Here is a 23,273-nt window from a genome sequence, read left to right as displayed (position 1 = left end):
GCATTGAAGTCTAGTGCTGTGCTTGGTATTGTAAAAGGATGTAGGATTGCTTGGGAAATCCACCATCCTTTTTGGGATGCTGAATGATGCAGCACAGCTTTGAACCCTGAATGGCTCAAGATCCGAAGGACCTCGTTCGCCGAGATGTAATGATGGGCAGGAGCAGGGTGCAAAGGCGCATGAAGCCATTAGTGAATCCCATGCATCAGAAAATGCAGATACCGTCTGCACGGGCTGTCCATTTTATTTTTACATCCGCCCGTCTACGCTAGTGAGTCAAATTTCCTCTCTGACGTGGCCGAGGAAACCACTTAAAGGTTTGAAAAGGCATTTTAAAATATAACAAAAACATTGTGCATAATGCATTGCATCACTCATGCACAACGACCTTGTGAAAAAAAACTTTCAAAATACTTGTTTGCCTTCTCTTCCCCCCCCCCCCCCCCCCCCCCCCCCCCCCCCGCCCGCCCCACTCCATCCCCTACCTAAAGCTAATTTCTTCAGCAGGTTTCTGTGCAGGCCTCAGACACTGTTGGGGGAAAAAATTGGAAAATAACAGCAAACTCAGCATAGGGTCAATGGAATGGAGGGAGGAAGTCATGCCAACATCAAATATACCTGCAAAGCCTCAAAACTACCCACAGTAGAATAGGCGCTTGCAACAACCAGGTACAAGCACGTCAAAGTCAACAGGAAACCTGCTAGCTGTTTTACAACTCAATGAACAGAAACTTTAATTAAGATTTTTAAAAGACACAGGATTTATTGCAAAATTCCAATTAAGATGGATTTAGGGAGAGTTGGTGCAAAGAGATGTGCCCAAGATGCACAATTAGTCAGGTTAAAGTTTCTTCTATAAATGGTGTTCACTTTAGTGTGTGAGTTCAGACTAGAATTTATTAACCACCGTCTGCGGGCTTTGAAGGGAGAAATTGATATGCTGACACCAGACCGATGCACAGGGCAGATACAAATCGTCAGCTACGTTCTGCTCTGCTCAACACACTAGCAGGCAGATCATTCAACACTTCCTTGTTGCACAAACAGAATCCAAGGAGATCTATGTCTGTACCCTGGGAGATCTCGTTCATTGTAACATGTTGACGTTTCGAATTGAGTGCACTCTTCACTGGGGCTACAGTTAATGTGGGAGTTGGGTCAGGTGAGCTGAATATTTACCTTGGGCAAGACGATTGAAATCTTCTGTCAAAAGCATTCTTCAGAGCTACGCAGAAAAAATTATAGAGACATTAACAAAACGCCCCAGAGAAGTGGTTTGAAAGATGTTGGAATTTGAAGCGCATTGTAGTTAGGCTGGGCCTTTTGCAGATAGACTTGCTTCCTGAGGCAGCTCGTGTCCTAGAACTTCTGCACTGCAAATTCTCTGATTCTAACTGATGGCAGGAAGCAGTGTGCCTGTCCTCTGATAACTTCTGTCTACTCTCATATCAGTACTTTCCCAACGTGCTTTCATTTAAACCCCACCTTTTCACTCCTCAGATGCTAACAGCTCCTTTGAATTGCATTTCAGCTTATCAACTCTCGACATCTCTTCCAAAGCATTCATTCTTCACTTGTCACTATAGAGAATGAATGATGGCAGGCTGTTGCATGAGGCACATCACCAATCATTTGATATCCACTCACACACAATTGATTAATGGTTAGGAACTGGAAGCCTGACCATTTCTCACTTCCCCTGTAGGGTGCCACCGAGACTGATGGGAGAGCTCCTCTGCTAACCTGGCTAGTTAACCAATCGGAGACAAAGGGAGTAAAATTTAACTTCAGGATTCAATCACCTCTCGAGCAGTGCCATTGCCTGGCAGACTGTTGGGAAGCTAGTGAATTGTCTAGTGCACCTGTATATTTATTGCTGTATTTAATTCTAATGGAAATACCATGTGATTACCAAAGACACTGTGCATTGAGTGTTACCATCATGCACTTGATATGATCAAACCTGCATAGAATTTTCCAAGTTTTCACCTGAAGGCTTTTCTTTTACAATTTAGGTTATATGGATTGTAAAACAGATTTCCTTCCTCATACTCCTTCGTGCCACATGCAGCATCATTTGATCATTCACTCTGATAGCGTGAGGTCTGCCCCTGGCACATTTCAGGTTGAGAATGAAATAGCAAGTGCTTTAGCAATGCATAGCTCATACTCATTGCAAAACTGCAGTTACTGAGCCTTGCACACATGATTGAGTCAGTCACTTAGCCAGTTTCCTGTTGAGGGAAATTAAACTGTAAACAGCCTGTTCAAGGCTAATCTGCACATTCGAGTCTTTAAAGCATTACCGTCCCTGCTCTTTGTCCCTCTCCCAGCCACCTGCATTGAGAATATCTTGAAGGCACTCGACGGTCAGTGTTTGTTTGCTCTCCTGGTTTGCTGTGGAGGTGTGCAGAGCCTTTGAGGAAATGCTTACCCTGAATTAAGTCTCACCCAATGCTCAGGCTAGCTTGGGGAGAGTCCATGACCGGAAGAAAAAGATTAGATTGTTACATTAATTGGCTTTGGTGTCTTATTTCTTTTCTGAAGCCCATAAGGTAAAGTCCCAGATGACCACAGGCTGCTTTCACCTTTGAGAGAGAGAGAGAGAGAGAGAGAGAGAGAGAGAATTTAGCCTGAGGGACACCACACCTCAGGTGAAGGGCAAGGTTGAGAAGGCGGGGCCTTCGTGAATAACCTCAGCCAGTACGGGAATTGAACCCGCGCTGATGGCCTCAATCTGCTTAACAAGCCAGCTGTCCAGCCAACTGAGCTAAACCAAACTGAAACTATCTGAGGCCCAGAAACAATAATTAACCCTTCACTCCAAATAAATTATTTGCAGAATGTGTCAATGATAATGCCATGATTCTTTGGTTAATCAGTTGACAGATATGGCCACAGATTGGTTGCCAGTGAAATATTTCAATTTTAGTCCTTTTAGATCTGCATGGCATGGCATTCCCATTGTTTTAGCCCAATTCTAATATCTGTGGGCCGGTTGATGCTGACAATGTTAAATAGTGCACACGTTACGAATGACACCGCTGGTTTAGCACTGGGGTTAATTTAGCACACTGGGCTAAATCGCTGGCTTTTAAAGCAGACCAAGGCAGGACAGCAGCACGATTCAATTCCCGTACCAGCCTCCCTGAACAGGCGCCAGAATGTGGCGACTAGGGGCTTTTCACAGTAACTTCATTTGAAGCCTACTTGTGACAATAAGCGATTTTCATAGGGGCTGGATTAGCACACTGGGCTAAATAGCTGTCTTTTAAAGCAGACCCAGGCAGGACAGCAGCACGATTCAATTCCCGTACCAGCCTCCCTGAACAGGCGCCAGAATGTGGCGACGAGGGGCTTTTCACAGTAACTTCATTTGAAGTCTACTTGTGACAATAAGCGATTTTCATTTCATTTCCAGCAGGGCTAATCCCCCTTTGTTTGCACCATTTCCTCAAGGTTTCAGCGATAATTCCCATTAGAATTATAGATGAAGATCAGGAGAATCTCTGTGGAAAGCCTGTCTGTAGAAAACATAATGGAGCTCAATTTAAGTGAGAATTGAAATTCTATCAAAAGAGCATGGTATTCTGGAGTTATGGAAAGTTGACTGTCTTATTTACTATTTATTACACATGGTTCAATTCCTTTATTGTTCAGATCAGTCCACATCCAAGCAATTGTCAGACTTGCTGCCTGCAGCTCTCAAAAGGGCCTTTTATCCTGAAGGTACATCAAAGGGCAAGTGGCCGAAGAATGCAGCTATTCTGAGTCTTCCCTTTTCAAATGCATTGTTAGTGCCCCAGTGTGCCAGCAGCAAAAGAGAAGCACGTGTGCAGCATGGCTGCGACCAATTGATTGCTGTGCCTCTTCAATGTAACATTGTCAGCCAGTGGCATCACCGTGCACAAGTCAAATATGGAACTGGGGCACATCGATGAGTGGTATAATGTTAGGCACTCAGTGTGTCTAATAATATCACCAGTGCAGTGATTTTATGAGGCACAGTCAAGGGTGCTGGCAGGCACTAGGACCCAAGCGTTTTTTTAAAAAGTGGATATTCTTGGCCACCTGCTGTCCGAGGCCTAGGCTATCTGAGCCAGCGGCTAAAGGACAATATGAAAGCAGCTAAAGTTACACTAAGTACCGCCGACCAGTTTCCCTCATTAACCTCCTGACCTTCCTTCAGCAAGTGCAAGATGACCTTGTGCTTTCCCCATCCAGCTTTCTGGCTCGTACTTGCCTTGCATACTTAGTTCCAAGCAACCACCACGGATCAGTTGTGGAAGAGAGAGCTTGCATTCATTTTAACAGCAATCGTCCCCTTATAATGTGTAACTTGGAATGGTACTTAATTTAGTAGGTTCAGTAAAACAGTTTGTCAGTCTGAAGATGCAAGTTATGTTTTCACCAGACTGGGATATTTTCCAATGGATTAAGTCCATGGAACAACCTCGAACAAGCCAACCTCATGACCTGAGTTCAAAGTCCACTAAATGATGCAGTCGTTTCTTGTACTTCAGCGGAAACTTTTACAATGCATATCAGTAAAAATATTTTTTTATAGGTTCCAAAGACAAAATCAATTAACCTTTGCAGCACCACATGGAAAAGGCAGGAGAATAGGTGTAGTTTAGATGACTCTTTCGAAGAGCTTGTGCAGGCAAGATGGGCGAATGGCCTTCTTTTGTGCTGTCATTTCTATGATTCTAGCCATGCTCCCGGATGGATGTTGTATGGTCTCACTATTGGCATTGAGTGAGATAGAGAGCCTCCTTCAGTCAGGCCCCGTATTATATCAATTCCTGATGATTGTATTTTAACTTGTCCCAGTGGTGCAATGTTTTCCAAATTTCACACCAGTTGAATCCTGACTGGCGAAGCTATGTAACAAGTGAAAGGACCATCTCCGTTCATTGGGGAAGGTAAGGGGCTCCTGGAGAAATAGTCAAAGGCAGCGTCTTGAAACAACTGTTCACGTGAGGGACTGCAATGTAATCAGAAAAGAAGCAATTCCGCACTGCAAATGTGGAAAGATTCAATCTTTCTTGCTCTCGTTAGTAAAGATTTTTGATCTGTGTCTAAGAGCCGCCTACACAAAAAGCATTGAGGAGCCACTTGTCAATTAGTTGAGTAGTTTCAGTGTGCACGCTGTCAAAATGCTGCTGGGGGAAGGGTCGAGTAGCTCACCATATCTCAGCAGTATTTTTATATTTTATTGGTTGCTGTGTATGTGTGTGAACATGGGATCAAGGATTCCTGTCCCTGTAAAATTATCTTAGCTAGTTTGGTCATTAAAAAGTATTTTAATGCTGAAAGGTCTAAAGCTGGGCTCTGTTCTCCATTTTCTCTATACAACTGACGATCACAAAGCATCAATAATTGTTTACTGGTGAGGTAACGGTTTTTACCAATCCTTTTTCAAAGAAATATTAAGCAATGAAATGTGGATACATTGAGTAACTTTATGCATGTTGTATGAGCTTCCTCTCAAAGCTTTGCTGTACAAAATGTGATGATCTGATAAATAACGCACACCTTTTCTTTTTGGGATGGATATGCTCACTAGAATTACTTTTACATGGTGGTGCTTTTGATGGCAGTCTGATGATATTCCCACAATCAATGAATGTGCCACACTGCCTGGTGGTACCCCTTATTGTAGAGTCCAAGACCTTGGAAGTCCTGGTGGCCCTGGAGGTGCATGTTTCGATGGATCCTACTTTGGGTGTTCTGTTAAATACACAGCTGATTTCCATTTCCTTTTCCCAATTACATATCTTTGGCCTCTGATAAGCTTTGCATCAGAATAAACGTAAATGCGTAAAAGCAAGACATTGAGATCATAGGCTTCCGTTTGACCTGTGCCATGTGGGATTGGCTTCTCAACCCGAGCATGTCTTATGTTGAGGTCTGATCTCCGTTTAAGTAAGTGTCCCTATCCTTGTTCCTGATTGTCAACCGCATCTTCCTCCCTACTTCCAATGGCTGTTGCATATATTGCATAAATCCTCTGACTTGACCTTATCTGTGATATAAATGACACAAAGTACTAAAAAATTAAAAACTACAAACTGCTAATTTAACTGAAAGCAGGGTTAAGTGAAATAACTTTAATTTCAGCCGCAGAAGTCCATTTACAAATGAGGAATGTCTGGATTAATCAGAAACAAAGTATTTTATTGTACATTACATCATTCCAACTATTGTTGACATACGATACACACTTTAGATAAAATGGAAATATTAAATCATTTTTCTTAGCGCGTGAGTGACTAACTTTCAAAAGCAAATGCAAACCTGTTATCCAAAGGTGTTGGTCAGAGGAGAACTTGTACAATCATGTCATCTTAAGTAGCTATTCATTCTGAATGGACGTCAAGGGAAATGGAATGATATCATGGCCAACACGAGCTGTACAAATTCCCTGTGCCAATGTGGCTGCCACACCTCCTTCTCCCTTGTGCTTTTAGCATTGCTAGATATGGAAAAAAGGAATCCGAATCCTCTTTTCCCATTGTCACCTTCAGAGTGGAAAGCTAGATCGAGCGCTGATAATCCCAACAGCCTTGACTGGAGAGGAGGATTATAGAGAATGTGACAAAGATCACTAAAATTACTGAAAGGCTCAGGAATTATTTTTTTCTCCATTTGCCCTCGTTTTATCACCCAGGGACAATAAGGGGAGTTTGATTTCCTCATTTCTGCCCAGCAAAATCAGCCAATTCCATACAAGAGCGCTTTAAAAAACTGCTCACTCCTTCAACCTCCTCGGTTTTTCCATGAAGGTAATTTTACCAGGCTGGCGCAGTGTTGACGCTAATGTTTATAAAACATTGTTTGTGGCTGTTTCCCTGTATTTCCATCGAGGCCTCTCTTCATTCCATGTCAGCATTTCCATTCTGACCATCCATCTCTATGTCATTAATTTAAATACTTTAATGGCCCTGCTACTGCAATGAAGACTGATGATATGCTCAATTTATTAAGCAGATGTACAGGAGGCGTCGAGTCTCTCTTCACTGAAGCACTGCATGAATAGTCCAATTATAATTCCAAACTTCAATCTGCATTAAATTTAATTATCTAAAACATTTTGCTTGGGGAAAGAAAACAATTTCACAAGCTTGTAAGGACTAAGTCAGATTTCTGAGAAATCATGATCATCACCCTTTAAGCCCCAAGTGTTGTATCATCAGAGATGCTGTCCTTTGGATGGCTAACCAGGCAGATTTCCTGATGAACTGGCAATTCTTTGTGGCTGACTTTCCTCTTGTTTTGTTCACAGGTGATTAAATATCCATAGTGCCCGCTGGCACAGAAAAACCTGACCTCTTGGTCTATTGTTAAATCCCCCCCCAAAATGTTCATGCTTTTTTTGTATTTTAAGGAGGTATAATTGGTCTACACCTCCTGAGCAAAACCGCATCTTCTTTCCATTAAAGTTCACCAAATGGTAGTTCATACTTTCATAGAATTCACAGTGCAGAAGAAGGCCACTCGGCCCATCGAGCCTGCACCAGCTCTTGGAAAGAGCACCCTACCCAAGGTCAACATCTCCACCCAATCCCCATAACCCAGTAACCCCACCCAACACTAAGGGCGATTTTGGACACTAAGGGCAATTTATCATGGCCAATCCACCTAACCTGCACATCTTTGGACTGTGGGAGGAAACCGGAGTTCCCGGAGGAAACCCACGCACACAAGGCGAGGATGTGCAGACTCCGCACAGACAGTGACCCAAGCCGGAATCGAACCTGGGACCCTGGAGCTGTGAAGCAATTGTGCTACCCACAATGCTACCGTGCTGCCCCACTTTCTTGAGTGACTCATTTCCTGGTTACTTTTAGTTAGTAATTGGTGCGAGGAAAAACCAGTTCATGATTTTCAACTGGGCCACTTCGCACCTAGCAAATTTCAGCCTCTAAATCTTTCCTCAAATGTGGAAGCGCGATGCAAATGAGAGTATGGGTGAAGGGGATGATTCCATATAGTAGAATTGGAAAAGGTAGGTAGATGGAGTTGAGGCACCAGATCATCCACAATCTAATAGAACTGGTTTGATGGCCTGAATGGCCTGCTCCTGTTCCTACATTTGTGATATGGTAGCTCATCAAAGGGTTCTGGTTCACAATGAGGCCAAAGATCAACCAGCTTCCAAAGTGCCATTTGAATACTGGGCTTAATTTTCCATTGTCTGTTATCATTTTACATTTAGATAACACAACATTAATCTTTGATTGTTACAACAGTGTAATGCTATAAGAATGTTTTCGCATGAACTGGCCAGTAATCTGTTGAAGGTAAATTCCCATTTTCAGACTTTTAAAGAACTCCCAACGATGGGACCTGCGGCACCAACATAGAGGGAAACAAATTGTTTACGGAATCTTCCTCTTAAACCTCCTCTTGAATGGAAGTTTTGTCACTATTGATCATAAGGTCCCAGGTGGTGCAGACCAAGTTTACATTCAACAGTGTCATCTAATGCTGGGTTCTAGAGAATTCAGGATGACATTAGTATCGCACTCTTTTGACTGGTTTAACGCACAGTTGCAACTTGGGGCAGTTGTAGCCATTTAATTCAAAGTTGGCTTTCATTGATTGGTCAATTCAGTACACAAAAATAAAAGCAAAATTCTGTGGATGTCGGAAGTCTAAAATAAAAACAGAAAAATCTAGAAATACTTGGGTCTCGTCTCAGCTGTCATGAGCGAAACTAAGTATGGTTATGAAGAAAAGTCATATTGGGGACTCAAAACAACACTGTTTCTTTCTCCACAAATGCTGCCAGACGTACTGAGTACTTCCAGTGCCTTTTGGTTTTACACCACTCACTACACACATTAGTATCAATGATGCTGTTTTGTCTGGTTTAGGGGCTGGTTTAGCTCACCAGGCTAAATCGCTGGCTTTTAAAGCAGACCAAGCAGGCCAGCAGCACGGTTCGATTCCCGTACCTGCCTCCCCGGACAGGCGCCGGAATGTGGCGACAAGGGGCTTTTCACAGTAACTTCATTGAAGCCTACTCGTGACAATAAGCGATTTTCATTTCATTTTTCATTTCATGCCATTGCCAGAAAGTATTTTGTATTTGCTTAGATTTAAGCGATATCCCACCATACACATAGGACTTTTCAGCGAAATTGGCTGGGGTGGAAAATGATGAGCCAGCAACCTGATGGATGGAACATTCCTCAAGTGGCTCCAAAGGCCACTGCAGAAAGTAAAGTGTCACCGAAAGGAATGTCCCGTAAAATAGAATATTCTGTGACTCAGTAACTTGAGCTTCTGTCAAATGAAAAAAAACATGTATTTTTTTTATGTCCCTTCAGTCTACCACCTGGATCTTGTAGATATATCTTATCCTATTCATGTTACCTGTGGTTCAGCTGTTGGCATGCGTGTCAGGAGGAAAATGTCTTGCCTTCTTACCAAGAGTGCTGCATCAGAGCTCTCCGAGGAACGCTGTGCTCCACATTTCTGGAAAAGCCAGCAAGGAATCCTGAGCTCCATCCGGGTGTAGAAAAATTTGACCGCGTGGAAATCTGACGATGATTGCTCTGCATTGAAGATGTGGGCTATTGTCACATTGCTATTAGTGGGAGCTTGCTGTGGGCAAACTGTAGCAATTTCCACAATGCAACAGGGATGGCCCTTCAAAAGTTGTTAATTGGCAGTAAAGTGCTTTGGGACATTTCTGTATTCATGAAAGGCACCATTATAAATACAAATCTTTTTCTTCTGATTATGTGGCAGTTCAGTAGAAGATTTGTTGATTGCAGCTGAACTGATAATTGAAGACATTCGAGTAGCATCAGGGGCAAGAAATGTGATTCAGTACAAAAAAAGGCCACACATATCAGCAGTTCCTCATTGAGCACCATTTGCAGTTTGAGCACCAGAATGGAGTTCCAAAGGCACTGAAAATGCTGATATTTCTCAATGATAATAAAATATACAAACTGTAACGGGAAAGCTTGGGAAGAGGAGGTAGGGACATGAAACCAGCTTCAACGTACACCACTTAAAGTAAAAGCTCATTACTGCGGATGCTGGAATCTGAAACAAAACCAGAAAATATTGGAAAATCTCAACAGGTCTGACAGCACCTGTGCAGAGAGAAGCAAGCCAACGTTTCGAGTCTGGATAACTCATTGTCAGCTTTAATGAAGCATCATCCAGACTTGAAACCTTGGCTCTCTTCACGCTCCTCAAACGCTGCCAGACCTGCTGAGATTTTCCAGAGTTTTCTAATTTTGTTTCAATGTGCAAAGCAGTTCCTCAAGTTCAGACTGTACAAAACAATAGCATTCTCCGCATCAATCGCATTATTCATGAGGTGACTGGTATGGTGGGCCAATTGAAACGTTTCTATTTTTCGTTTTCATCTGTCCATAGCTCTGATGTTGTTAGCATGTGCTGAGCCATGTGAAACCACATGAAACATCGATTGGGAGACAGTTGACTCATACAGCGACTTCACAGTAACCCAAAATCCATCAGGACACGAGCCCTTCACAATGCAACAGTTATATGATTCAGGATGATCGACTTCTAAAGAACTTAATCGACTCCTAAAGAACTTAATTTTGATGTTAAAATCCACTCAAAAAATGAATGATGTCAAGCGGTGTGCCACATAGATGATTTCAATATTAGTGAGCAACCAGTAAGCAACTCCACTTATTTCAGAAGGTTTAATGCAACAAGATATGTTTGAAGAGATAATATTGAGATTGGAAGGGCCTAACATAGACCTTCTTACCCATTGAACCAAGTACCTTGCGGATCATATTCATTCTCCTTTAGACCTTCAGGACACATTTTAGTTTTGTTCATTAGGAAAGATTTCTCCACCTTGCTGCATTTTAAACAGGTAAACGCCATGTGAGCTTTACACACACGCTAACTGAGCTCTGCAAACATTCAGCAAATATCAAACATTAACCACAGCAGCAAACCTGAGTTTCTGTTAAAGAGGGTTCACTGAGAATGAATCTAAATGCTTGCTGGGAATAATGTTAGCAAGGTTATAAAGTAATCCCAGCATGTGTTTGCTGCAAATTAATATTCCCCATGTCCTTCATATGCCATCTTATGGGGGCCTATAAAGCACTAGACGTACTTTAGTCTTTTATTGTGTGAAGCCAGAGCTAGGCTGTGGCTCGTCCTGTTTCTGTTGGGCTTCACTGGAATTGCTAATAAAGGTACAACTCTTCTGGGAGGGAGCACCCAAAAAACCTGTTTTGGGTCAAAGTATCAAATCGGTCATGGTCAGCTATTAAAACCTGCTTGTACAACTGTCTCTTCCTTCTATGAAGTGAGGAGGGAGAGATATGACACATTACCCTGCACAGCCCCAGGTGTATTCCTGTCCATCAGAGATACAGGCGGCATCCTATTCAAGAAAATGGACCAGATCTGGACCAGACCTTGTGCAAAGTTTACACTATTGAGGGCGTAGGAGTTTGGTTTGTTTTTTCAGTAAAATACATCTAAATTGAGGAAACATTATATTCGGCCAGTAGCAAGTACTGCGGTCCCCATTGTGATCTGAATTGCGATTTTGAAATGAAAATCACTTATTGTCACGAGTAGGCTTCAATGAAGTTACTGTGAAAAGCCCCTAGTCGCCACATTCCGGTGCCTGTCCGGGGAGGCTGGTACGGGAATCGAACCGTGCTGCTGGCCTGCTTGGTCAGCTTTGAAAGCCAGCGATTTAGCCCAGTGAGCTAAACCAGCCCCTGATTTTCCTTGATTGTGTGAGAACCGTCCTTCCTCAGTGGAACCTTCATCCTTTCTAATAACTGACATTAAAGAAATGTTGCAAGACTTGCTGAATTTCTCTTTGAACTCCAGTCCGGAATTTCTCTTTGTACTCCAGTCCTGCCCTATCATGCAGAGTTTGCTTTAATATTTTGTATTTCTCATAACACAGTGTGATTGTGTGTGTGTGTGTGTGTGTGTGTGTGTGTAACAAACAGTGACAGCGAGTGCCTGCCCAAGCCTGTGTTCATGAATAGAGGGAGAGTGCAGGTTATAGGTGGCAGTCGCAACAAACAAATGTCATCATTGGTCATCAGTGGAATTTTACTGCCAAAAGGTGGAGAAATTTTGGCTTGTCGCCAGGAATTCCACATAAATTCTGCTGTGTGCAAAGCTTTATTCATTTTGTCAGAGCTTCAGAATAAGTAATACTGACAGATGAAATGTAGTGCTTGCTTTGAGCCGACAGACATGGAGTTTAACTAGAAATGCCATTAAGATGCAACTAAAGGGATGTCAGGCAGGGGGCTGGTGCTGTCAAAGGCCTCTTGGAATAACCTTGGGATAGACTTGACCGCTTTGGTAACAAAATTCAATCCTGTCCCTCGGTCACTTTAGACAAAAGAAATTGAGGCTGGAGGGATTGTTTCGGGGTGTGATCTCACTGGACCTGATTTTCCCTGGGGGTGTGTCGGCTCCCAAATCGGATGTTAGATGCCCAGAATATGCAAATTTAGAATCAGAACCTCTCTGATAGGGCCCCGTTCGAAATTGGTCATCAGCTAGGCAGAGCTGGTGATCTATATGGTTGGTCCGTTTGTTCTTTAAAGGAACAGCTGGAAACGGTCAAGAAAAAGATAAGAATGGCCTTTCTTTCATTTTTGTGGAGCAGGGAGGCCGTCCTCTGGGCCTGACACTGTTTGGATTTTTCTTCCGCTACCTGGCCTTCCAGGACGTGCTTGAGGGGCTGGCTTGGCATCTGACACAATCAAAATTCCCATGGCCCTGCCTGGTGAGCTACATTGGAACACCCACCTGGCACCTACAGTTGCCACCTTTGTGCAGATGAGGCCTGACACTGCACGTTTCGTAAGGCAAAAAGCAGCTCCACCTATTTCTTCCCCTGTAACAGTCTACAATTTCATACTGCCCTTATTTATCAACACCTTTTGATTCGTTTAATCTATTTCGGGTAAGAACAGCACAAATTATCCTTCTGGAAATTTGGAATAAAGGTGTTGGATAATGGCAGTGTCTGCCACTTGTCCTTAGATGGGCACTCGAGCGGTGTCAGCAAGGCTACCTAGATGGAGTGTCCGTCTATAACGTACTGGTGCAACTTGACAGCTGCTCCACCGCTAGATATGAAATATAATTGTTTTGGAATTTTTTTGAAATTTTAAGTTGGCAAAGGATAGCACCACCACATAATTGTCCCATTATTGTGCATCGTCATGTCTTCCTCCTGTTTACAAACCTTGTGTACTGCCAAATCACTTGTATGGTTAGAGTATCAATTTAAAGGGTGTGTCCACTTGAATTAATTGCTCATCCTTAGTTTCCGGGACGTTAACAGGAAGTCTCCAAAGTAACTCTTGCTAATTTGTATTCCCATATTGCTGGTTTAACCATCAACTACTAACTCAAAAGTACAAGAGCTCATTGATTCTTTGTCACTAATTTGAAGACCATCTATTCAGCTGCCACTGACTAAAATTAGATTTAACCGAAGACCGTTGCACTTTTATGTGTGCAATTGCCTTCATGAACCACAGATGTGTAAAGTGCAACCTGCCCTCATTCACCTGGAAACAACCCCCCCCCCCCCCCCCCCCAGGGAAATGGTAGGTGCCTAGTTTAGAGGAGATTTAGGTCTTGGGCATTTTGGCTAAGCCGGGGATTCTTCCTATCATTGCAAAAATTCAGGCCTTGTTCACCTCTCCCTTTGGCTCATCTTTCTGTGAACCGCTGTGAAGTGTCTGGAGATGTTTTGCCTATGTTAAAGGTCCGAAGTAAATGAAAATTGTTGAATTTGTCAAATGCTTGATTTACAAGGAATCTGCCACCCATATAAGCGATGAAAACTGACAATTCTGGTGTAGAAGCAGCAACAGGCAGATGTGACATAGGCCAACTCCTCCCCCACATGCCCAACTTGCTAATCGCACCAAAAAGTAAAATGTCTCTTTTTCCCTACGTGTCAGATACCAAAATGGTGGTTGCTTCTCCAGATGCAAAGAGTAATGTCAATAGCTGTTGATCCAATTTTCACTCATTTTCCTTTAACTTTTTATGGTTAGCTGCAAAGTTGACAATAAGCAAACTTTCATTGGGTTTTGAACAAATAGTTTAAAAATAGAACTCAAGTTGGCCTTGGGCCCTTCTTCGCTCAAGCAGTGAGGTTTCCAAAAATCCAGATAACATCAAATCAATGATTCAGGTGCCAGGTCCTTTCATGTTCAGAGAAACCAATCATCAGAAATTCAAAGACATCCAACGCATCTTACACGCGACAGCTCTCCTCCATTTTATCAGCCTTGTAAAATAAAATGGACACATAACCTCAGGGACAGATAGAAGGGTGGATATGTAGACAAATCTCTGAGAAATGTAAGAATAATACAGTAACAATATAGGGGATTTCAGCTTCCCCAGCACGAGCTTGGAAAGTCAAAGTGTAAAAGGCTTAGAGGGGGCAGAATTCTTAAAATGTATCCAGGAGAACTTTTTATGCCAGCACGTACAAAGTCCTATGACAGAGAGAGTGGTGCTGAATGTAGTCTTGGGGAATGAAGCCAGGCAAGTTGTAGAAGTTTCAGTGAGGGAGCATTTTGGTGATAGTGGCCATAACTCAGTAGGATTTAATGTAGTTCTGGAAAGGGACAAAGATGGGAGGGCAGGTGGACCCTTCCATAGTATGTTGGGGCTTTGGGGGTGGAATGGGGTTCAGGGCTGCTTTGGGGGCTCCAGAGATTGGGATGCCTTTTATAAATGGCATCTAGATCTTTCACTGCACTGAGGAGTTCCGGCGAGCGGACTGGCTATGCCAACTTGCCACTTGGTGTCCAAAAGGTTCGGTGGGGTTACTGGATTACGGGGATGGGGTGGAAGTGTAGGCTTAAGTAGGGTGCTCTTTTCTAAGAGCCGGTGCAGACACGATGGGCCGATTGGCCTCCTTATGCACTGTAAATTCTATGATTAAAATAAAAAAAGTAGGCTTACATTAACACTGCAATGAAGTTACTGTGAAAATCCCCTAGTCGTCACACACTAGCTCCTGTTCAGGTACACTGAGGGAGAATTCAGAATGTCCAATTCTCCTAATAAGCACGTCTTTCGGGACTTGTGGGAGGAAACCGGAGTACCCGGAAGAAACCCACGCAGACATGGGGTGAACGTGCAGACTCTGTACAGACAGTGGCCCAAGCCAGGATTCAAACCCGGGTTCCTGGCGCTGTGAAGCAACAGTGCTAACTACTGTGCTTCAGTGCCACCCTAGTCTACTTCAAATGAAGTAAAGAACAAGTTTGAATGAAACACTCAAAGTTATATTGTTTAGTGTGGCTAGTTATTTACTTGATTAGTTTGCGGTACAATGATAACTCAATGTCAGTCCTACTCCGAGACAAAGATGTGAAATACAATGGAGGTAATTCTCCAAGCCCCACGCCGGGCCAGAGAATCGCCGCAACCACACCACGACGCCCCGATGCCGGCGCGCGATTCTCCGAGGTGCGGTGAATCGGCGCAGGCCGCTGGAATTGGCGGGCCGCCGATTCTCCGTCCTGGATGAGCCCAGCGGCTGCGCAGATATGAGAGTCCCACCGGCACCGTTCACCCCTGCTTGCTGCCGGCGGGAACTCTGCACGAAGGGGTGGGGGGGCGGCCTGTGGGGAGGGGAAAAGTACTCCTTCACGGGGGGGGGGGGGGGGGGGGGGGGGGGCCTCCGATGGGCCCACGATCGGGGCCCACCGATCGGCGGGCCGGACTCTTTCTCTTCCCCCCCCCCCCCCCCCCCCCCGGGCCTACTTTGTTGCGTGGCCGCCCCCTGAATCCCCAAGCCATGTTGCGTTGGGTCCGGCATGCTGAAGATGTCCCCCTTGCATGCGGAAGTTGGAGCGGCCCAACTGCGCATGCGCGGGTTGATGCGGCGCCCATTTGGCGCCGGGAAGTGAGGCTGGAATGGCATGAACCGCTCCAGCGCCGTGCTGACCCCCTGTGGGATACAGAATCGGTCGTCCCAGTGCCCGTTTCGCGCCACAAATTGATGTGAGAATCCGATGAATGCCAATTTGGTACATCAAAACTAGAAATCAAAACCTATTGCTCTAGTGAGGGCCTCATCTAACTTGCTCCTCATTTTTAAAAAATGCAACACGTGCCTCAAAGTTTAACATTTGAAGAAATGTGGCCACTCAGTTCTGTTTTGGAGAAACAGCCTTTACCCACCTATAAAACGGGTAAAAACGGGTGGTGGCAGCTAAACCTGATTCAAGAATGGAATATCTGCATCTGTCTATTGTAATATATAGCTAATTATTCAAGCAACCTTTTTAAAAATAAAAATCCCTGTACCTATATGCCCCTCAAGAGATTCTATCCATGTGTATTCAATTATTATATTTGAATAATGATCGTTGCATCCAGTTTATGAAGTGAATACATTGTTTGGCGCGGTAAATACTCCGTATTCTTTAACCATTCAGCATCATGTATGGAACCAAGTGGAATCAAATTGCCCAAATGAGGAGTAATTTGTTTTTCATAGAATTTACAGGGCAGAAGGAGGCCACCCGGTCCATCGAGTCCACACTGGCTCCTGGAAAGAGCACCCCACCCAAGGTCAACACCTCCACCCTATCCCCATAACCCAGCAACCCAATCCAACACTAAGGGCAATTTATTATGGCCAATCCACCTAACCTGCACATCTTTGGACTGTGGGAGGAAACCGGAGCACCCGGAGGAAACCCACGCACACACGGGGAGGATGTGCAGACTCCACACAGACAGTGATCCAAGCCGGTATCGAACCTGGGACCCTGGAGCTGTGAAGCATTTGTGCTATCCACAATGCTACCGTGCTGTTGGTGTAGTTCTGGTCCCACAATACACGCTGCATTGCTGAGGCTTGCTCTCCTGTAGCTGAATAAATTGGTGCACAAGCTTCTCACCTGATCAGAACATAATGTGCTATCAAAAGAATGGTAATGCTTTTTTCGGGACTTGTTGACATTTCATGACATTTATTTCCCTCGACTAAAAACTGCACAGCATTGCTGTGCTATTCAAAGTGCGAGTAAACCTGTTAAATCTCACCAAGGAAAATTTACCTGTCTATTAATAATACTTTGGGTGCAGATTAGCAATGTCACAACTGGGACGTTCAATTGAAAACCTGCCATTAAGGTGTTCAGAACGTCCAAACGGCACTCCTGACTATGAAAGATGGGTTCTAGTTTTGGAAAGGAGATTTTAATTGTCTTAAATGCTTGATCATTACAGGCAGTGACCAATATAGAATGTGTGAATATATCCAGTCCTTTTGTACCATTTTAAGTAGGATTACTACAGGCAGACACACAAATAGGTTTCTGATTGCACAGTACTGTGAATAGCTCTCATTTTGTCCATGTCGCCTGTATGTCTACTCGGGAGCACTTTGGTAATCCTGTCTTTCGCTTTCTGATTATCTCTGCCCATCCTTTGACTCTTTTCCCTTTTCCTTCTCTATTGTCAAGCATATTCCTTCCTGTTCCATTCAAGATACTGGGGCTGGTTTAGCACCGTGGGCTAAACAGCTGGCTTGTAATGCAGAACAAGGCCAGCAGCGTGGGTTCAATTCCTGTACCGGCCTCCCCGAACAGGCGCCTGAATGTGGCAACTAGGAGCTTTTCATTAAAGCCTACTTGTGACAATAAGCTATTATTATTATTATAATTAACTCTTCAGCTCTTTTGGGTCATCCTGTCAATAACAGCCATTAGCTAAGCTGGGCACATCACTTGTGTCAAAAACCACCCATTTAAAATGAAGGAAACCAAAGTATGAGATTCAGACAAGCTCTGCTCTCAGCAGCAGCAACACTGACTATAAGTGGATCCCCACATCCTGTTGCTTGTCTAGCCTGATATTTTATGCAGCTAGCATTCACATCAAGGCAGCAACCTTCGAGACCAATATGCACCTTGATTCAAACTCAGCTCTTAGGCCTGATAAGTGTTGAAACCCGCATATCTCTACAGGTTAGAATGACTGTATAAAACTGGAAGATTTAAAATTTTAAACTAAGTGAAATAATTAAACCCTTGGGTATAAGGATTAAATTGTTTGGCATGCGCTGAGCAGCAAGTAATTAATTATAACATTTTAACTGAGTCAAAATACTTCATTGCTGAAGACATTGATTTAGCAACCATTTATCTTCAGTAAAAGTATTAAGTAGGTTGGGCATTCTTGCCACCATGGTCAGTGCTGCCACTTCTCATTTCTAAAGTTGTTATTGCCTGCTAAATACTTTCTTTGGTTGGCGTCTATGTGGAGTACCAAATGGAGGAAGTGATTACTATCTGGCACTAGCTTTGCGTGTTCCATTGTGCCTGATCAGCTGGCCACATTTGACTGACTCATCTTGAACCGTTAGATTGAAGACTGGTTACGTGAAAGGTTGAGCTCCTGGCTGTGCTTTTAGCCTCGTGGTTGACATTGCCTGTTAGAAAATACAGCAGCATTTACACCATTAGAATGGAAAAGGTTATGCTGGATCTCAGTGGAGAAATACACTCCTTCAATACTTAACAAAGCCCAATGACCTTCTGCTAGCCAATTGTATCACTTGGCTACCAAAATGTTTCCAAAGTTGTAAACCTGGAGGGAAAAAAGCCTCCCTCCTAGGCCCCACCGGATTGAAACATGATGGATGGTTGGAACGGTTTGGGAGAAAATTTGGGAGTGAGGGGTGGGAGATATCAGTAAACATTAAATCTGATGTCTGAACTGTATGCAACATAATCTCCTCTGTCTTCAGAACAGAACAGCAATGTTTTGTTACTCCCTCTCCATCCATGCTGCAAGATTCAAGATATTTGGAAAGGTTCCAAACCACCACATTTTATTGACTTTTTAAAAAAAAAAAATTATAAGTGATTCGAGGGAAAAGATGTGGGGACTCCAGGGAGTTTCTTGCATTCCACTGTAGCTCATATGCAATACTTCATAGAGACGTGAAATACAGGACCAAGTATTTTAGGTGGAAATACTTTAATTGGGAGAAACTATTGCATTCATTGCAATATTATTGCTGCGGTGAATTACACTGTTAACGATCTGTGTACATCCTTAAAGTGCCGTTTGCCTTTTTAAAAAAATTTAAACCAACATATAAAATCAGAAACTAATGGCATCAAAAAATCACAAGCATCCCAAACTTCTTGGTAATGTCCAAGGTCTCGTATGCATGGTTGTTGGGAGTTTCCAGGTCGGTGAAATAGCCTTTAATGTAAATGTGAAAAGATTCCGTCTAACTGTTCAGTGATTTCTGACCTCTTTACAAAATGAAAACAAATCTGCTTCTCTGCTCGTCATTCCTGAGGTTTTGGTCTGCAGGCACAACCACTGACTTGGGTTGGATGCACGCAAGGAAAATCCACAATTTGGAGCCACAAATCATGGGCTGCACTTAAAAAGAGGAACAGGAGCAATTCTTTACCTTTCCCAGTGGTTGGATATATCTTTTGCCTCTATTTTGATTCAATCTCCAGCCAAATTGTGTGCTGTCCTGACTTTGTGGCCAGATTGGATCTCATTTACCCAATCTTCAACATGGGGGAATGTGAGCTGTCCCGATTATATGGTGTAGACATACAATAGTTCTGCAGTCATGATTCATATCCTTGGCATGGTAGTGTCAGAGACGATGTCATATGCTTTCACTTTAGAACTTCAGTGTTCACTAGTAAGTTTAAAAAGTAAAGTCGCCATAATCCAAGATGACTATAGGCTGCTTTCCCCTTTGAGGGGAGAGCTAACTGGTGGTGATTTAACCTGAGGATTACCACAGCTCAGGCGAGGGGCAGGGTTGGCAAGGCGGGGCCTCCATGAATAACCTCAGCCGGTACGGGTAGTGTTCACTACTGTAATCATGAAGTCTGGCACTTTGGAATGTTCAGTCATTCATACTACCATTAATCCCAAGTTAGAGCAAGTTAGAATGAACAGGTGAGATTTTAGACTAGCTTGGTAATAGTTTAAAAATTGTAAAACATGCAGCAATACAAGATTGACTATTTCCTACAATACACATTGAATAAGTATGATGTGCAAGTCTGCAGCCTTACTACCCAGTTGCATATTGTTGATATCGGCTGGAGCAGCTGAATGTTCAGAAATCATGATCCAACTTGAGAGTGAAGACTTATCGTTCTAAGTCTGAATGTCTTCTTCCTATGTTGAACACTATTCTTTACCTAAAGGCACCATCTAATGATGTGGATACTTTCTTTTGCTCACAGGGGAAAGTTTGCAGTTGTCAAGAAATGCATGGAAAATGCCTCTGGAAAGGAGTATGCTGCCAAGTTCTTACGGAAACGAAGGAAGGGACAGGATTGCCGCATGGATATTATTAACGAGATTGCAATCCTTGAGATAGCAAAAAGCAACTCTCATGTGGTGGACTTGCACGAAGTGTACGAGACGACTTCAGAAATCATCCTGGTGCTGGAATAGTAAGTAGGATGTTGATATATTCTCCTTGTCTGCCAGTGCAGAATGTTTGAGTCTTTTCAATGATATGCTCAACCTGAATGCAGAAGAAGTCAGATCTTGACATTTAATGTGCTGTGTGGAACTCCTGTTTGAATGGAGAGCCTTGGACCGACCAGAGGGCATGATCTCAAGAGTATAGGGTTGCCCATTTAAGATGTAGTTGAGGAGGAACTACACTATCTTCTCTAAGGGTATCTGTGGTTATTATCGCAGAAGGCGGTCGGGGCTGGGTCATTAAGTATGTTCAAGGCTGAGATAGACAGATTTTTAATCAGTAAGGGAATCAAGGGTTATGGGGATAAGGCAGGAAAGTAGAATTGATGATTATCGTATCCGATCAGTCATGATCTCATTGAATGACAGAGCAGACCTGATGTGCCGAATGGCCTACTTTTGCTCCTATGTCTTATGGTAAGTACTCAAGGTTTTGTCTATAACCGTATAAGGCAGTTTCCACAAGAACACAAATGTAAAACCTTTTTGTCAGGACAGTGAGTAGCTGACCCACCTTCTTAATTTTAGTGTCACCAGTAACTCGGGGACATTTTGTCAGTGAATACATGACGCACATTTCTGAAAAAGGTGATCAGTTGATGAATATGGGAGGGAAATACCCTTTGTGCTTTTCTTCGAAGAATCTATTAGCTCAACAATTCCACAAGGCTGTTAAAATGCTTAGGGGAGCAAAATTGGATGGGTGGCTTGAAGTGTGAAAAGCAACCAGAACCACAGGAGTCGTTAATCAACCATCTTGCATATGCTTTGGAAACTCTATATCCTCTTGAGAATCATATGGGTTGTGGGTTTATGTTCTTACTCCAGGGCTTAACCACTTAATCAAAGCTGAGAGTTCAGTTGAGTGATAACGGTAATGAAACATTGTCCTAAGTGCTGCCATTTGGATGAGCTGTTAAGCCAAGGCCCATTCCACCTATTAAATAGCAGCAAGGAATTCTCCCATTGCCCAGACCATATTGATTCTTCGCCCTAAACAAATTGGCTGGTCATTTATCTCATTATTTGCCACTGTTACCAATGTAACAAAAGTGCCTGAACTTCAAAAGTAATTTATTAGATGCTAAATGTGCCAACCCCCCTTTGACAGCACCTTCCAAATCCACAAATGCTACCAGTTGAAGGACCAGGGAAGCGCACACTGGGGAACATCACCACCTTGAAAGTTCCCCTCCAAGTCACGCATCATCTTGACTTGGAAATCTGGTGCTGTTGCTGGGTCAGAAACCAGGAACTCCCTTCCTGACAGCACTGTGGGTGTACCTACACCACATGGACTGCAGTGGTTCGAGAAAATGGATCCTCAACAAAGTCTGAAGGACAATTGGGGATGGGTGACGAATGCTGGCTATGCCAGCAATGCGGACTGTTAGAAATGCAGCTCCCTCTAAGAGTAGAGCAGGTCTTGCTTCTGAGTGCATTGAGAGCAAGTGGTGCTCATTGAAGCTTGTACTTGAACGTTGGTTTTTTTTCCAAGTTGGGGTAAGGCTTCTAGACCGGGGTTGAATTTTCCAATGAATTTTCCAAATTCATTTCAAAGTGTCAACTAGGGCAGAAAAAGCAGTGTGTAGCTCACGGACGGCGCTGGCAGCTTTTCCTGCTGATGTAAAGGGCGCGATTCTCCGCTCCCCACGCCGGGTGGGAGAATTGCGGGAGGGCAGGGCGACTCATTTCACGCCCCCCTGGCGCCCCCCGCGATTCTCCCACCCCCCGCTCGGAAGAATCGCCGCCCGCCATTTTTCACGGCGACTGCGCGATTCTCCAACCCCGATGGGCCGAGCGGCCCGAGGTTTGCGACCGTTTCACGACGACGGCAACCACACCTGGTCACTGCCGTCGTGAACATGGACGCCAAAGGCCCATTTGAAGCTTGTGGGGGGCGGAGAGGGGAGTGAGCACCACGGCCGTGCTCGGGAGGGGACTGGCCCGCGATCAGTGCCCACAGATCGTCGGGCCTGCATCTCAAAGTGACGCACTCTTTCCCCTCCACCGCCCCGCAAGATCAAGCCGCCACGTCTTGCGGGGCAGCGGAGGGGAAGACGGCCACCACGCATGCACGGGTTTGAGCCGTCAGCCATCGTGACGTCAGCCCGCGCATGCGCGGGTTGGAGCCGGCCAACCTGCGCACGCGCGGCTGACGTCACTTAGGCGCGCCGGCCGCGTCATTCTCGGCGCGAGAGGAGCGGCCTCTGAGGCCGTCGTGAAACTCGGCCGAGTTAACGACGGCCTTCCCGATTTTTCCCGGGAGCGGAGAATTCTGCCCAAAATAAAGGAGGTGGGTCCCACGACATTATGCTAGCAGGGTGAGGTCTGAATGAGCCAGCAACTTGGACAGTGCCAGGGTGCTACTCAGGAATGACCCCCCCCCCCCCCCCAGGGGCTTTGCTTGCCTCTGCGCCCCCGGCAGGTTCTGTTGGCTAGTTCTCCGTTTTCCAAAACCTGTCCTGAACTAGGTTGGCGTGACATCATTCGCCGGGAGTTGGGGAAGAGACTTTCCATCGTGGGGGGGGATGTTACAGCGGGGAGACCCAGTAATTCTATTTGAATGTATTAAAATGGGGTTCCCGTCATTGCATGGCCCATTATGTAACTAGCAGGGGATGGGGACAATCGATCAGGAAAATCCCGCTGGCGGAATTGCAGTTTTGGGACATCGGCTCAATACTCCAGCCCCTCCACCGTTCCGACCTGCTAAAAACGGAAAAGGAGCCCAGGGACAGGAA

General features: G+C 44.3%; 1 protein-coding gene across 1 annotated transcript in view; it reads left to right on the top strand.

The window, feature by feature from the left end:
- Positions 1–23,273, top strand: part of LOC119954118 (serine/threonine-protein kinase 17A-like) — a 59,546-nt gene that overhangs the window by 5,520 nt on the left and 30,753 nt on the right. The window contains exon 2 of the mRNA XM_038779021.1: positions 20,283–20,495. Within this exon, the coding sequence (XP_038634949.1) occupies positions 20,283–20,495 (213 nt within the window). The remainder of the gene's footprint in view (positions 1–20,282; positions 20,496–23,273) is intronic.

The sequence above is a fragment of the Scyliorhinus canicula genome, chromosome 19 (genome assembly GCF_902713615.1).
Source record: "Scyliorhinus canicula chromosome 19, sScyCan1.1, whole genome shotgun sequence".
Lineage (NCBI taxonomy): Eukaryota > Metazoa > Chordata > Chondrichthyes > Carcharhiniformes > Scyliorhinidae > Scyliorhinus > Scyliorhinus canicula.
Note: the sequence above shows the minus strand (reverse complement) of the source record. Positions and strands in the feature narration are given on the sequence as shown.